This window comes from Suncus etruscus, chromosome 16, assembly GCF_024139225.1.
Source record: "Suncus etruscus isolate mSunEtr1 chromosome 16, mSunEtr1.pri.cur, whole genome shotgun sequence".
NCBI lineage: Eukaryota > Metazoa > Chordata > Mammalia > Eulipotyphla > Soricidae > Suncus > Suncus etruscus.
The window spans coordinates 56,863,282-56,881,416 of record NC_064863.1 but is presented as its reverse complement, the minus strand read 5'-3'; the positions used below and the strand labels follow the sequence as shown (position 1 = coordinate 56,881,416).

The 18,135-nt window shown below is 35.0% G+C and overlaps 1 protein-coding gene and 1 pseudogene across 1 annotated transcript in view; one reads left to right on the top strand and one right to left on the bottom strand.

Moving 5' to 3' along the window:
• Nucleotides 1–17,700, top strand: part of LOC126032362 (transmembrane protease serine 11C-like) — a 58,535-nt gene extending 40,835 nt beyond the window's left edge. The window contains exons 6-10 of the mRNA XM_049790023.1: nucleotides 6,591–6,629; nucleotides 12,274–12,445; nucleotides 14,375–14,634; nucleotides 16,490–16,632; nucleotides 17,539–17,700. Of these exons, the coding sequence (XP_049645980.1) occupies nucleotides 6,591–6,629; nucleotides 12,274–12,445; nucleotides 14,375–14,634; nucleotides 16,490–16,632; nucleotides 17,539–17,700 (776 nt within the window). The remainder of the gene's footprint in view (nucleotides 1–6,590; nucleotides 6,630–12,273; nucleotides 12,446–14,374; nucleotides 14,635–16,489; nucleotides 16,633–17,538) is intronic.
• Nucleotides 9,961–10,527, bottom strand: LOC126032537 (ubiquitin-conjugating enzyme E2 C-like; annotated as a pseudogene).
• Nucleotides 17,701–18,135: the final 435 nt, after the last annotated feature.

Below are 18,135 nucleotides of genomic sequence, written 5' to 3'. Positions count from 1 at the left end.
AAATGAGTAGAGCAGAGAGGTAGAAGCACTCTAATCTTTCTCACTCCCCACTTTACAGAGCCACCAGAAACAAGAGAACTACTAATGTCTCCATTATATACAATATGCAGACTGAAAAAGCAGAATGATCCTGGAGGCAGAATCAAGCACAGGAAGAGGTGTCACCACTTCCTCCTTTAATGAATGGATTTCCCAGACAAAATTGTCTTAATCCACTCTCTGAAATATACTAGAAATTAGTGACTGCTCTGTCATACATAGCACATTGCACTTCAGGTAGCATTTAACTTAATGGAGATTTCTGGAACTTGGTGAAAGGTGATAATAACTCCCTGACTCAAATAAATTTTAATTTCTGAAGCTCCTGAACTAGTACTTCCGTGACTTCTTCCCAACCACTAAAATTTCTTCCAAGTCTTGTGGAAGGGAGCAAGGGGAAAAACGGTGAGGAAGAAGTTTGTAATCAGAAGGCATAGTTCTCCTTGTCCTAGGTCAAGGCCAAGTCTCTAAGAAAGTTACAGAGTTGATGTGTCTAGTTCTATGGATTGTCCCGAGAGATTTATACTCCTTAAAAGGAAAATAAACCAGGTATCGGAGTGGTGGTACAAGCGGTAAGGCATCTGCCTTGCATGCACTAACCTAGTACGAACCATGGTTCAATCCCCCAGCGTCCCATATGGTCCCCCAAGCCAGAAGCGATTTCTGAGCGCATAGCCAGGAGTAATCCCTGTGTGTCCCCCCACCCAAAAAATAAATAAACAAAAAAAGTAGTGGAGAGGAACAATTCATTTTAGAAATTTGGCAAAAGATGTGGTGACACCTGATCAAAAAATATAGAGAAATGGCAAATAAGCAAATGAACAGATATTTGAGAGTATATCAGTTAGAAAACTATGATTTGAACTTATAAAATATTTTGTATATGTTAAAATGCTGTATTTTAATGAAAAGTTACAAAGACAGATCCATATTGGCAAGATAAAAAGAATTTTAGTTACTCAGGCAAAGCTTGTTGGAATATAAAATGGCATATTCACTCTGAAATAGTCTGGTGTTTGATTTTTGTTTTGCTTAGGGGCCACATCAGGTGTTGCTTAGGGGATATGAGATTACATGGACCTACATGCTAAGGAATACTACATGCTAATTACTTTAGCATACCCTGAGTTTTATAATTTTTTAAATAAAATACATAATTACTATAGGTCCCATAAATTGCATCTTGGGCATTACCAGGTAAATAATGACTTGGTGTGTAAAATTTAAACATGTACATGAGTTTTTGTGGATGGTTTTCAACCTGATAGTTAACAACTGAAAATATTACAAGGGTTTTTAATAAACAAATGAGGGACCAAAGCAATAGCACAGCAGATAGGGAGTTGGCCTTGCATAGAGCTGACCCAGGTTTGATTCCTGCCATCTCATATGATTCCCTGAGCACATCCAAAAATGACCTCTGAGCACAGAGCTACAAGTAAACCCCTGAGCACTACATAGTGTAGCCCCCCAAAACAAAAAATATTTATTAACTTAGGTACAATACACTTAATAATTTAAAAGATTTCATCTAATGTAAGACATATACTATTAGATAAAATTTTATCTATCTTCCCCAGACATACAATCAATTTTTGATAAAGGTGCAAGAAATCCAAAATGGAACAAGGAAAGTCACTTCAACAAGTGGTGTTGGCACAACAGGTTAGTCTGCTTGCAAAAAAAGTGAACTCAGGCCCAAATTTAACACCAGGCACATGGTCAGATCCTGTGGATTAAAGACCGTGACATCAGGCCTGAAACCATGAGGTATATAGAACAACATATAGGTAAAACACTCCATGACATTGAGACTAAAGCATCTTCAAGGAGGAAACCTACTCCACTCTCCAAACAAGTGGAAGCAGAGATAAACCAATGGATCTAAATTAAGCTGAGAAACTTTGTACCTCAAAGGAAATAGTACCTAAGGTACTCACAGAATGGGAGAAACTATTCACCTAATACCCATTAGATAAGGGGCTAATGTCAAAAATATACAAGATACTGACAGAATTTAACAAGAAAAATATATAAACTCATCAAAAAATGGGGAGAAGAAATGAACAGATACTTCCTCAAAGAAGAAATACAAATGGCCAAAAGACACATGAAAAATGCTCCACATCACTAATCATCAAGGAGATGCAATCAAAACAATAATGAGGTACCATCTCACACCACAGAGACTGACACAAATCACAACGAACAAGAACAATCAGTGCTAACAGGGATGTGGAGAGAAAGGGACTCTCATTCACTGCTGGTGGGAATGCTATCTCGTCCAGTGCTTATGGAAAACAAGATGGAGATTCCTCAAAAACTAGAAATTAGACCTTATTGAATGCTTTCTCTGCATTGTCAAAAAGAACAAAACAATCAGTGCTGGCAGGGATGTGGGGAGAAAGAAACTCTTATTCACTGCTGGTGGAATATAATCTAGTCCAGCCTTTATGGAAAATAATATGGAGATTCCTCAAAAAGCTGGAAATTAAGATTCCATATGATCCAGCTATTTCACACCTAGGGATATATCCTAGGAACACAAAAATACAATTCAAAAATCCCTTCCTCACATCTATATTTATTGCAATGCTATTTACAAAATCCAGCCTCTTGAAACAACCCAGATGCCCTTCAACAGATGAATGGCTAAAGAAACTATAGTACATATACACAATGGAATATTATGCTGCCATCAGGAGAGATGAAGTTATGACATTTTTCTATACATGGATGTACATGGAATCTATTAATGCTGAGTGAAAAAAAGTCAGAGGGAGAGAGATAGAACAGAATAATCTCACTCATGTATGGGTTTTAAGAAAAATTAAGAGCATTATTGTGATAATTCCCAGAGAAGGAAGGACCAGCTCACAATATGAAGCTAACCACAAAGAGTGGGTGAATGCAGTTAGGGAAATAACTACACTAACAATTAGCATGACAATGTTAATGAGTGAGAGAAGTAGAATGCCTGTCTAGAACACAGGCAGGGGTGGGGGAAAAGAGAGGGAGGCATTGGTGGAGGAAATGTTGCCCCGGTGAAGGAGATGTTCTGTTTATGACTGAAATACAACTACAATCATGCTTGTAACCATGGTGCTTAAATAAATATTTTAATAAAGAAATTTTATCTACCACTACTGCAAAATTATTTCTTTATTCTATATTCATGCATCTTAATTTCCCAACATAATTATGTTTTCAAGGGAAACAATATTCACTTCCTTATTACATAATATCTTATTGTGTTTCTTAATTAAAACCCTAGAAAAGCATCATAAATGGAGTTGCAACACTAAGGTCATGAACCTGCAAAACAAAAACTCCTTCAATGCTCATTAAAAAAATGAAAAATAAGTATTGATGTGTGAATGGTTGGAATTATACATATAGGAATAGCATTTTACCCAAAAAATCTCAACAAAACATAAATAAATATTAAAATAAGGAATTGAAAAGATAATATAGTAAATAAACCTAGATTTTGCAGCACCAGACCCATATTTGATCCCTAGTACCTTATATAGTTCCCCAAGTCTACCAGTAGTGGTCCCTGAGTGTAGATCCAGGAGTAAGCCCTGGGTACTACCAGGTGTGACCCACAAACCAAAAACAATAAAATAATAAAACAAAATTATTCTTTAAAAAGGAAACCATCTAAGTATCTTTTCTATCCAATTTTTAACAGTGAGTAAATTGGTTTTTTTCCCCAGCAATTTCTTCATTCCTTCCAAAACCATCTTCTATTATCCCCAGAATTCTTTAAACTAAATGACTAGTACTAGTCATTTTACTATTTACATATTTACTAGTAAATAAACTAGTACACCGAACTTCCAAGGAACACTTATCTGTCTTAGAATCTATCACATGATATTCAGTTATCTACTTAGCTCTATATCCTTTCCACTGAACTGTAAGTTGGTTAAGGGAAGAGTTTTTGTTCATTCTTCATTGATTCATGATCATTAGAATCCAAAAACTCATTCCTAACCTCATTCATCAGTATTTGTTGAGCTGTTTCTTAAAATAAATTAATCTCATTAGCCTTTAGTGATATCTCCTTATTGCCAGGGGCAGTGACATTGTTTTGTATTATTTTCTTTATATAGAACATTTACATATATGGTAAACAGATTATCTTAAGTATGTTAGGTTACAGTATTAAAACCTTAATTCAGAGGTAAATCCAAGATTCCAGCCTTTGAGTGAAGTCAAAAAGAAGAAATAAAAACAGACAAAACAGTGACTCAGTATAAGAGAGTGGCAAGTTAAACTATTCCCTGTACAATACCACATTTTTCCATTTACCAAAGTAAGGGTTCTATATTATACTACTACTAAAAGACAATTATAGATCAAAGACATTGTTTTTCATTGAGGTAGTCATGTATAAGTGGAGGAAACCTCAAAAGAGTTCTATGAGCATAGTTTTGTTTCTAAATAATTTGTTTTTAAAGATAGAAATTCACATCTTTGAGTCAAATTAAGTCAGTTCCTAAAATTTTAGTATAGTTTGATGTATTTCACAATCACACAAAAATCTCAAAATAAAATTCAAAAACTATGTCAACAAGAATTAACCTCGGAAAAGCAGCTCTAAAATATTAAATGGAAACATACCTCCTTTCTGTTTACATAGGTGTGGCTGTTACTGACTCATGACTGTTGAGCTGATTCAGCCTTTCTGTTCAGACAGGTTGACTTTATAGGGAAAGGAATTCTTTTGTCTTCATGATTTGTTGTGCAATATAAAGTTAAAAATGTGTCATTGTAATTGTGAATAGAACAGTAAATATACTTCCTCCTGGATTTATAAAAATCTAACATTATAAAAATGAATCTGCATTGACATTTATAATACTTAACTTATAAGGAAGTAGTGAAATTTTTTTGAAAAAAAATTTATATGTAAATGACAATTCTACAAGGATGTGAAGCTCACAAAAAATTTCCTTGAATAAATATCATCTGCAATATTCCCTAGATGTCCAAGATTAAACAGACAATATTTAATTTAATTTCATGATATGGTAGGCTAACTAAATGCTTTGAAAATTAAAGCCTAACACACAAAAAATATTAAATTGTAAGGGGGAGTGTACCCACTGGTGCTCAGAAGTTAGTTTTGGCTCTACATTAAGGGAACATTCTTGACTGGCTCAAATTCAGGTCAGCCACATATAGACAAGTGCCCTACAAAGTGTACTATTGCTCCAACCCCTAAAACTAAACTTATATCTTTTAAATCATGGTACTTTAATAAAATAAAATAATTTTGAAAGGTAAATAGTAAAGAGCAAAGAAAAATGGAATGGAATGTTCGTATCTTGATATTTTTTTATTAGGAGGCTAGGGCTAGTCACACAGGTGGCACTCAGGAATTACCTCTGGTAATTGTCAGGAGACCATAAACAGAGTCAATAATTAAACCAGGGTTTGTGGCTTGCAAGGCAAGTTTCTTAACTCCTGAAGTATATCTCTGGCCCGCAAACCTTGAAATATTTTGAATAATTTTAAAACTGTACTCTGGTTAAAGCAGGATGTTTTTGTCCATAAACTCCCATTTTCCTTTGACTCCAACATGTTTTCTACATATCTTAACCTTTCTTACCTGGATCCTACAGTTTGAGTTTTTATTTATTTAATGTTTGTTTGTTTGATGTGTGTGGTATTTTTTTTCTTTTATTTTTTCCAGCAGTGCTCAAGTGTTACTCCTGTTTCTGCATTCAGGAATTACTCCTGACTGTGCTCTAGGAACCATATGGGATTCTGGGGATCAATCCTGGGTCAACCATGTGCAAGACAAGTGCTTATCTACTATACTATTATTCAGGCCCCAGTTCCTACAATTTTAAATATATTTCTTATCCATCCAAGGAAAGTCCAAAGGGTTCCTATTGGCAGAAACTGGAATATCTTAGGTGTTGACTTAGTGTAGTTCATAAGTCTTTCCAAAACAAAACATGACCAAATCTGTGTTAAATTGGTCATCAATCTGTGGCTGGAATAATAGATTATTTAGATACTCTAATATAGAGTATTGAATACATTCAATTATCAATTACCATTTTTAATTAAAATATCATGATTTTTCACATATACCATATTTTCTTATGTTACCATTTTCCAAAATCCAGACTTCCATTTTAATAGTTACATGAGGAACTTAAGTTTTTTAAAGAATATAATAAGATTTTTATTACTACCTATATAAATGCATAAATATAGAATGTGCACAGTCAAGACAGTCAAGATTGAATAACAGCTATGACTATAGAATGGGTTCCCCATAATAAAATAATATTGCACAAAAACATGGTTATAAGGACTGGAGTGATAGTGCAGTGGCAGGGTGTTTGCCTTGCACACAACTGATCCAGGAATGACCTGGGTTTGATCCCCAGATTCCCATATGATCCCCCAAGCCAAGAGGGATTTCTGAACATATAGCCAGGAATAATCCCTGAGCATCAACAGGTATGAATCAAAAACAAAAAAAAAATGTTGTTATAATACAATTGTCCCCTTTCCTTGACTTTTAGATATGGAAATGCCAACAGCTGAGAATCTTCTCAACACCTGTAAGTTCGTGAACAAATAGTTCTTTCTACTGAAGTGTTATTATTTTTGTTTTTTTTTGTTTTTTTTTGTTTTTTTTTTTTTGGTTTTTGGGCCACACCCAGTGACGCTCAGGGGTTACTCCTGGCTATGCGCTCAGAAGTCGCTCCTGGCTTGGGGGACCATATGGGATGCCGGGGGATCGAACCGCGGTCCGTCCTAGGCTAGCGCAGGTAAGGCAGGCACCTTACCTTTAGCGCCACCACCCGGCCCCTGAAGTGTTATTATTTAAATGGCAAAAAAAATACTTCCTATGTGAGTTAATGAGCAGCCATTAGAAGTGCAGTAGGATGTTTTCATTGGGAAACTGTATAAAATTAACAATAATTGACCATATAGTGATTGATATCGTTAATTGAAAATGAAAACCATCTCCAATAATGGCAGAGGAAATTTAGGAATAAGCAATAATATTTAAGAATTTATATTGTAAAAAAAATACTGCACATGAGTCTTCCCTCTATTAGCTCAATAAATTTGCATAGGTTATTTAACTTCTCAGATCTTAGTTTCAAGTTATGGAGATATAAGAAGATTAGACAGGGCCATAAAGATAGCATTGAGGTAAGGCATTTGCCTTGCATGCAGAAGGACGGTGTTTCAGATCCCAACACCCCATATGGTCCCCTAAGCCTGCCAGGAGTGATTTCTGAGTGTAGAGCCAGGAATAACCCCTGAGCGCTGCCGGGTATGACCCAAAAACAAACAAACAAAAAAAAAAAAAGATAATACACTGACAACAGTGCTCACTAAAAGCACTTAGGAATGATGGTGATGATGATGATGATTATAAGCACTCAGTAAAGATAGCTTTTTATATTTTCTATTCTGTCCATAAAATTTCCAGCCTTTGAACTCACTATGAAAGTCTATTCTTACATATCAACTTCATTCGCTATATTGCATGTGGGAACATCCTTACTGTCCAAAGCATTTTAATTACTTTCTCCCATTATCTATCCTGAGAAATGTGATCTTCAAGTTAGCTAGAAACTAGTTAGAAAAAACATTCAAGAGAAACATTGCTCCTATTTTTGTACTCAGATTGATTGGAATAGCTGTATTAGAGAATTACCTGGCCCATCAGATCCAAATGATTTTATTTCTTCTTCTTTCTATTCTTCAGTGATAGCCTAGTTTGAGAGTTCTCAAGCTATGGCCTCCAGGACACATGAGGCCCATGAAGGACATTTATCTGGCCTGCTGGGTGTTTTTGCTGCCACTGTCTGTCCTACTTAGCAGCTTACGCATTCCAGACCTACAGTGCACATGTGTGGGACATACACTTCACTTACTGACTCCCCTCCTCTCTTTCTCTGGACTCCTCTCAATCTTGGCAGAGGTCCTCAAATGATGGCCACCAAAAGAAGGCCTATAGTTTCCATTAAAATTATAGTGAGTTTGTTGATATAACTTTACTTGTTCTTCATTTTAAATATTTTATTTATTTCTGCTTTGGTTTTTGGGGATTTTGTTTTTTATCATCAAAATAAGGCATGTGCGGTGTGCATAGGAATTTGTTCATAGTTTTTATAAACTGTAGTCTGGCCATCTAATGGTCTGAAGGACAAAGAACTGGCCCCTGTTTTAAAAGTTGAGAACCTCTGGCCTAGTTCCTTTTGAACTATCGAGGAAAAGTTCAAATAAAGAAATATAGTAGATTATTTTCCTGATTGATTTTGACTTAAAAATGGTCATGTAATTTAATTATACGACTTAAAATCAATTATTTAAGAATCAATTATTTAAGAATCTGACTAGTAATATTATTAAAATTTATTAAAGTCTACAATTATGACTTCAATGATAGAATATTAAGAGTCATTAATACAAGACTAAAAGTAGTGCTAAGAAAAAGATTAACCCTTTATCTCACCTTAGCTGGTATAACTAATCAATCAAAAATTGAGGGGGAAATAAGGGAGTGTACCAAGACCAAACAGTTGTATGATCACTAAGTAGTAATAAAAATATCGGACTTTCGGGCCTGGAGAGATAGAACAGTGGTGTTTGCCTTGCAAGCAGCCGATCCAGGACCAAAGGTGGTTGGTTTGAATCCCGGTGTCCCATATGGTCCCCTGTGCCTGCCAGGAGCTATTTCTGAGCAGATAGCCAGGAGTAACCCCTGAGCACCGCTGGGTGTGGCCCAAAAACAAACAAACAAACAAAAATATCGGACTTAAATACCAAATCCAAAGCCAACGACAACAGAATCAATACCCAATTTAAAACAAGCTAGACATAGAGGGGACTACTTATACTAGCAGCCCGGGGGAGGGGGGGGGGCGGGTAAGGGTGAGGGACATGGGATACAAGCTGGGAACGGGGGTGGAGGGAGGACAACTTTGGTGATAGGAATTCCCCTGATTCAATGTTAATATGTACCTAAATTACTGTGAAAGATATGTAATCCACTTTGGTCAAAATAAAAATTATTATAATAAAAAAAAAGATGCCTTCCGGTTGACTCAGGTTAGAAGTCTGGCGCCCCATGTTATCCCTGAGCACAGCTGGGTGTGTCTCCTAATCAAACAAATTGTTAATTTGTTAATTTATTTCTTGTTTTCAAAAATAAAATTAAATCTTAAGTTACAAGATTTGATTGTATGCAATTTCACAACGCAGCATGTAAGTCATCACATCAAATAAAATAGTCTGATACTTTAAAATAAATAAATAAAAGAATAGTATTCTCATTTAAAAATAGTAACCTCAGGGCCGGAGAGATAGCATGGAGGTAAAGCATTTGGCTTACATGCAGAAGGACAGTGGTTCAATCCCGCATTCCATATGGTCCCCCATGCCTGCCAGGGGCAATTTCTGGCTGTTGAGCCAGGAGTAACCCCTGAGTGCTGCCAGGTGTGACCCAAAAACCAAGGAAAAAAAATAGTAACCTCAAGTTTGCTTCAACTAAGTCAATTTTATTAAGTTGGGTTGCACCAAAAATAATTTAGAATCAGAAGCAATATGCAAATTTACAGACTCTATAGGACTAGCAAAAGTCTTATGTTAGTGCTATATGTGACTCTCACACTGTTTCTAATTTTTAGCCACTGTGACAACTAAGTGAAAAGTTTTGTAGAGATTTATGATTAACATTTCTTTGTTTTCCATATACATTTAATATATATCACACAGTTGAACAGACAATTTAAAATTAACAAAACAAAACAAAAATAACACCACAACTAGAAATAGGGAGTGAGTTCTGGACAGAGACAGAAGGAGAGAACAGATAGCTTCAAGGAAAGGAAAAACACTTAATAGAGGAGCAAGGCAGAGATGCCCCATCTTTCAGGGTTCTTGGATGGACATCTGCTTCGAGTAGGCTTCTTGCAGGTACTTCTTAAAGACAGAAGGGTTTTTCCAGAGCTCCAGCACTCACTTGCATATTCAAAGGGCTGTCGATGTTGGGTTCTCCTGGCATGGGTTCTGGATGGAGCAAGATGCCCCTGACATGTAGGGGGTGGACCACTTGTCTTTCAGGATGTCCAGAAACATGTTTCCGTGAGTGTGCATACTGAAGTGAGAGCAGGGCGTAAGGAACTTGACTGTGGGTGCCTTGTAGAATAGCCACTGGGGAACTCAGGAGAGAGCTATACCTGTTTCTCATAAACCATGCCAATGGCTCTATGGATGGTCCCAACCAACTTGAAAAGGTTATCTGACTCAGAAAAGGCAGAAATCCTTTGTTCAGAGACTTCATAAGGGTCATCAATTCCTACTGTAGCCCCTTTCTCATGGGGATCCAGGCATTACCTCCACTAGGCTCGGCTCCTTTATGGCGGCAGCTACACTGGTGGTGATGGGGTCGCGGTTTGAGGAGGCTCTCCCGGCGATGCTGGGCAGAGAGAGGAACATGGAGAACAGGACTGCAACTCTAAGATTAACATTTCTGTGAAGCAATTGATCTAACCCAGTAGTTTTCGTTTGATAGAACTTTTTAGTTACCACAATGTCAAAAAGGTTGGGGGGGGGGGAGGAGGGAGAAAGAGCAAATTGCCTGCCCTAGAGACAGGCTGGAGTGAGGGAAGTGGGTGGAGGTAAAAAGGAAATGGGAGACTTCAGTGGTGGGAAGGGTACACTACTGAAGGATAGTGTGCATTATATGACTGAAATCCAACAACAATTTTGTAGTCAAAATTGTAGCACTATTTTGTGCTTAAATAAATTTTTTAAAAATGAAAACATAATAAAATAAAAATATGTATTTTCAAGAGAAAATAAAATAACTTTTTAATTAATTTAAATATTTTTTCCTAATATAAGTACCCTTCTCTAATTTATTTTTTCAATCTTTAACATTGACTTGTTAGTGCAGGTAGTCTTCAATTTCAGGGACTGATTTTTACATTACATATATTTAGAAGTACCCTTATCTCTACCCACCAGATATTAGTAGCTTCCTCTAATTACCCTCTAATTATGGCAACCTAAATTGTCTCCAGATATAACCTAATATTTTTAGAGAAAAAAATACACAAAAATTTTTGTAATTAAGAGCCACATTGATTTGCTCTATAAACACACATTAGTATGACAATTTTCACTCTCTAAATGTTTAGGAATATATCCATTGCATTTGCAAATACATTCTAGAGCACACTGTATAGATTTTATTTCAATGATCAGTTCTTTGGAAATTGTTGAATAAGGCACATTTTTAGGGATAAATCCAAGATCCTCTACATGTACTATCATACCTCTGAGATACAATTCCTGTAACTCTTGAACTTCTTTTATATGATAATTTCTCTGTGGTACAGTCAAGAAAATATTTGTTAAATGTATAGGCCTCTTCAGTAAGAATATTAAATGATGATATTGAGAAATCAAGGTAGAGGTACTATAAACTCTTAAGGAACAAGCCCAGTACTGTAGATAAAAAGAGTCAGGATATGTCTTAGAGTAACATAGAGTTAAACAGTTTTGATGGCAAATACAACAGTAGATTTGCTTTCAAGATCTACATTGTAGTAGTCTCTCTCTGAATCTCTGTAGACACTAAAGCATAGTCCCAATTTAAAGAACAGTACAATTTTGGAAAGGATTAACTTTCTTCAATTATTAATGCTTTTAACTATGTATTCTAAATTGTGATTTGAGTATGGACTCATTTTACCTACCTAGAGTCAAAACAAGGCTTTGCAGAAAAACAGGTAAGATTGGGAAGGAAGCTGTTAATCTAGCTTGAATTCTCAGAAAATCTCATTTTATCCATATATATCTTTCTACCACTTTCTCTGTGAGTGTGTGTGTATAAAACAAGGAAGTTTGAATTGATATTTATTTAGAAAGATATGATGGAAAGAGAGAAGTGTGCATTTGAGAAAGGGGACATGGGCTTCTACAGAGCAGAAAGAGGCAAGCAAAAAAAAGCATGACTTAAAAAAGTGAAATATATGTTCAAAGGAAAATAAGGGCTTGAAGAGCAAGCTTCTGTGCATCAGATCTAACTTCAAGACTGTAAGCTTTTCCCCAACTTCAAGACTGTAAGCTTTTCCCCTATTAATATTTGATAGTGATGTCTATGGGAAGCTGTTTACCATAGTAGTATATGCAATACAATCAATACCATTACATGCTGATGAACTCTATTTTGAACAGGTTGTGGACAGCGCACAATTACACGCTCTGGCAACAAAATAGCAGGTGGTACAAATGCTAACGAAGGGGAATGGCCATGGCAAGCTAGCCTTCAACAAAACAATGTTCACCGATGTGGAGCAACTCTGATTAGTAATAGCTGGCTTGTGACTGCTGCTCATTGTTTTGAAAAGTAAGAACTGACTCACATAAAGGTTTAAAGCTACTCTAGTACCTAGAAATCAGATACATAATTTTCAAGACTATAGCCATAAAGCTATACTGTCAACTGTTCAACAATTCATACAATAAATTATCAGTAAACATCTATTTGGACTACACTAGGGTTGCCAACACTGGTGCCACTGACACATAGAACACATAATTATTTGCTGTAAAAGACTATTTTGTGCATTATTGAATATTTACTAGTAACTTTGACCTCCAAACATCAGTAGCAGCTTTAGTATTAATAAGGAAAAATGTTTCAAGAATAGCAAAATGACCTTTGGTTGGGAATTGTTAAGCTGACATCATTTACTTCAATTTTGTTATAAATTATAAATCACAAATTAAATATAGATTTTTCCATTTCTTATCTATTTTGTTTTACTTAATTGTAAGTATTTAAGTTCAATACAGGTCTGTATCTTGCCGTTAAGATATAAAATTCTGGGCCGGAGAATTAGCATGGAGGTGAGGCATTTTGCCTTGCATATAGGACGGCTGTTCGAATACCGAGATTCCATATGGTCCCTCGTGCCTGCGAGAGGTGATTTCTGAGCGCAGAGCCAGAAGTAACTTCTGAGCGCTGCCGGGTGTGACTCAAAAACAAAACAAAACAAAACAAGATATAAAATTCTATTTTAAAAGATTCTCTAAAGTATTGATTTTTGCACCCAAAATGTACAGTTTTTACCTAAAAGAGTTTTCCTCTCTGCCTTAAGGTTATTTTTATTAATTCTGTTAGTGCTTATTGATTTTATTTATAAACAAAAATTTCTCTGCCAGGGGTCTCAAACTCGCAGCCCGTGGGCAATTTGCGGCCCTCCGTACAACATTTTGTGGCCCTGCCCTAGAGGAATCTTTTTTTGTTTTGTTTTGTTTTAGTTGTTTGGGTCACACCCCCAATGTTCAAGGCTTACTACTGACTTTGCACTCAAGGATCACCCCGACTTTGCCTCCTGCGGCCCACAGGTAAATTGAATTTGAGATCCCTGCAACCATGAAGGTTTTAAAATTTTCATCATTACTATTATTTTTAGTGTTTTTAGTACTGTGATTAGCAGTAAAAGTATGTAATTGCTATTAAGATTAATAGTAAAAGTCAGAAATATCTTCTTATTTATTATTTTATTTTGATTTTTTTGTTTTGCAGTGTCAGAGATTAAATTATTAATAGCTACTGATGATTAAAAAGATTGTAGAGATATATAACTTTAGGCTCTTGCCTTGCACAAGGTCAACCCTGGTTTGATTCCTGACACTATATATGATACCTTGAGCTCGACCAGAAATTATCTCTGAAAAAAAAGCATCACCATATGTGAGCCCAAATCTAAATTAATTAATTAATCATTTTCTTAATTTTTATTAATTCAGTCTTAAATCTTTGCTTATTTTAAGTGCTTAATCTAAATATCTTTTATTGTCATTTAATCATCCTAAACCTGGACAAAATTTTTCTGGACAAAATAAAGCATAAAAAAATAAGTTTCCATAGGTTATCATTTTGAGGTGAAGATGGTTGGGCTTTACTCACAGTGCTTATTACTTATTCAAAGCTATCTTCTCAGAGATTACTCCTGGCAGTGCTCAGGGAAACAAAGATCAAACAAGGAACAGTTCTTTGTCCCTGTACTATTTCTCTTGCCCCATTACTGGTCATCTGATATGATATAACTTATTTGCGTTATTAAAATTCTATTCATGTTATCATTATATGTTATCATATATAGTTTAATAGTATTTAAAGTTTAAGAGAATTACAAACATAAATAGTTCATTTATTTTCCAAAACATCTTGTTTATTGCAATGTAATCAACATGAATTTGTTAAGCAAAAGAAGTTAATTCAACATCTCTCATGTACAGAAATTTAATAATAAATCTATTTTTTTAGCAGCAAGAATCCTAAAGAATGGAAAGCTAGTTTTGGACTTCTTTTGAATGACCCACAAGTACAACAAAGTATTGATAATATTATAATTCATGACAACTACCATTATCCTGCACATGATAATGACATTGCTGTTGTGCATCTATCTTCACCAATATTATACACAAGCAACATCCGAAGAGTGTGTCTTCCAGAAGCTTCCTATAAGTTCCCACCCAATTCAAAGGCAGTGGTGACTGGATGGGGTGCATTAAAATATGATGGTTAGTTCCTAATCTTTATTCATTTCATAATTTGTGTTTTATGCACCTTGTTTTAAATACTATGCCAAATGACAAGTACTCCTGCCCTTATAATTTGTACTTTCTTAGAAAAGAAAGATTACAGTCATAAAATATAATAAATAAGTATATTACAGAGCATGTTGTATACAGAGACAGATACATATAATAAGACAAAATAAGATCTATAGAAGATTGAGCTTTTTTGATGAAGTGAAATAAGCAAACACCTATTAAACAAAGCCAACTTAAACACATGTATGCCCTCTCCTTGATACTTTTTTTTTACTTACTTAAAGATAATGCATAATGGGGCTGGAGCGGTGGTGCAAGCAATAGGGTGTTTGCCTTGCACGCATTAATCTAGGACGGTGTCCCATATGGTACCCCGAGCCAGGTGCAATTTCTGAGCTCATAGCCAGGAGTAATTCCTGAGTGTCACCCGGTGTGGCCCAAACACACACACACACACAAAGATAATGCATCACATAATTGACATAGTTGACTATAAAATATTTGTTTCCATATAAGTGACAGCAGTCATTTTAAAAGAAAAGAAAAAAGAAAAGGAAGAGACTAAAAAATTTTTAAAAAGAAAGAAAAAATAATTACAGTAGCAAGCACATATGTGAAAATGACTATATCTCCAATAAAGTCATTAATAAAATGGCAGAAGGTTTAATAGTTTAATAAACTTTTGTTAGCTGTTAACCCTATTAAATTGCTGTGTCTTGTAGGGCTGATGGCATCAAAAAAGTGAAACTGTCCAGAAATTCAAAGCACTATTACTGATATTGTGGCTTTTAAGGGCATTTTCTCAGCTACCAGGCTTCCCTGAAGAAAGATATGAAGGGAGGGTTCCTGCACTCACTCAAAAAAAGCCCTGGTGAGATCAGACTAAATACTGGCATACCTGAAGTTTGGGTAGATTGGTAGCTCCAAAGGGAATTGTAGGGAGGCGATGAGCCAGGTCCATCAGCAAAACCGTGATTCTGGATAAAGAAGGCAACAGGCATGACTTCAAAAGGATAAAAGCTTGGCCCACTCTCTCCTCCAAGATGGCCAGCATTCTGCTTTGTGGCCTATGTACCCATGGTTTTTCATGGCTTGATTTACATTTCATTCGAGAAAAGAGTGAATCTATGAGCTGGCCAGGTTCAAATATGGCAACTCTACCCTTGAGCCTTAATAATGTAAATATTTGGTATTTGCAGGTACTGCATTTGAAAGCAGAAAAAAGCAAAATTAAAATTCATTCTAAAATTCAAAATTAAAACAATTATAGAAAAACTACATATGATCTTTTGAAACTTTTTTCAGTTCTAGAACTAATTTCATTCACAACCTGTTAATGCTCCAGAAAAAAAAAAAAAAGCAAGCGTTTACCAAATACTTCTGATATATACAGATGGTTTTAAATTTATTTTTATTGCTGCACATTCAAGAAACTTTATATATTTGCCAAATTTTTCATTATTCACATTTAATTATATATCTTCTTTTGCAGCCATGCCCACAGTTTTGGAAATACAATCTAGAATATTAATGTTGGGTTCTTTAAAAGATGTAATAAATATAAAATTGCAAAAGTACTTCAAACAAGAGCAATCTTATCACACATGGATATAGACAATAAATATTTCTAAATATAATTGCTTTTGTAAAAAGCTTGATGCATTTGTAGACTTATTTCACTGCTTCAAAACTAGATACAAGCAAAAGCTTCATAAAACATATGCTTTATATTTATGTGGAAAGTGTAGGTAGGGTCAGAAAAATACTCTAGTCATAGAGATTTATATTTGTTATTAAAAATTGTTTGGTTATATTCATTTAGGAAGTAGTCCTAATATACTCCAAAAAGGACAAGTGAAGATTATAGATAATAAAATATGCAATGGTGAACAGGTTTATGGTGGTGTAATCACACCTGCAATGTTGTGTGCTGGATTCTTAAAAGGAAAAGTGGATGCCTGCCAGGTAAGTCTGTGTGTTCTATTTTCAAAATTTTCTTTCTTGTAAATTCTAATTTTCAATTAATTGTCACATTAACTCAAATATGTAAGCATGTTTTATAATGCAAATAGCTAAATAAATTATAATGATATCATAAGGCTGATTAACAAAACTAAAATGTTAAGCCCTGTTCTTAATAAACTATTAGCAGAAATAGGGAAATGAGTTAATTTAAAATGAGAAATAAAGTTTCATACTGCTATCCTAAATTTGGTCTGTTCTCCTTGTTTTGAGAGACTTTTGAGTGCATTTGGCACCAAACATAATGAATGTAGAACTTCTTGCTTTCTATAAATAAATAAGTAAAGTACTTGCGATGCATAGTTGTCACATCCAATTTGAATTTGATATATTTCATTTTCTTTTTTTTTTTTTTTTTTTTTTTTTGGTTTTTGGGTCTCACCCGGCAGTGCTCAGGAGTTACTCCTGGCTCCATGCTCAGAAGTCGCTCCTGGCGAGCACGGGGGACCATATGGGACGCCGGGATTCGAACCGATGACCTTTTGCATGAGAGGCAAACGCCTTACCTCCATGCTATCTCTCCGGCCCGATATATTTCATTTTCTAATAAATTCATTATTTAATTTCATTAAGAGCTTAGATTCATTTCGCCTACTTTTCTATTGCATTTCTGATTACTACTATTACTTAGGTCAAAATTGAGTTAAAATTGTTGATATCTGCTTTCCATTACTGTGATATGCAAAAACACATACTAAAATCTTTGTTTAAGTAAATGATTATAAAATAAGAGATTATCTAGAGTATAACCAATTTAGCATTAAAATATCTATTCATTTTTCCTTCTAGGGAAAATAGCAGCATTCACTGTTAAATTATGGTAATTGTTTATGTTCTTTTTCTTTCTAGGGTGATTCTGGTGGACCTCTAGTTAGTGAAGATCATAAAGGCATTTGGTTCCTAGCTGGTATTATAAGTTGGGGAGACGAATGTGCTCTTCCAAACAAGCCTGGTGTCTACGCTCGAGTGACATACTTTAGAGATTGGATCAAGTCCAAAACTGGTGTCTAGTGCAAAAAAAGTCTTTGTAGATTAACGCTCAAAGATTATAAGATTGTTTAACATTCCAAAATTATGCTGAACTTTGAATCACTCATTTAATCCGCATTTAATGCTGAAAATTTGAGCAAATTAGAACTATAAAAACGTTTGGTTTAATAGCCTTTGGCAAGAGTTTAGTGACAGAAATATACCAGGCTATATAGTGTTCCTTTAGATCCTTTTCAGAATTGAATAATTTTGAGTAAATGTGGATTACATTTTACTAAGGAAATCTTTTTTTGACTGATTTGCTGAGTAAAACATAGAATAGATGATAATAAACTTCTTTCTGAGTATAAGTAAATCAATGCTAATTCAGATAAATCTATAAGACATGTTGATAAGCAAGTTACATTAATACTGCCTATGAATTTTCCAAGAAATTCTGTCTACCTATTCTTTCTC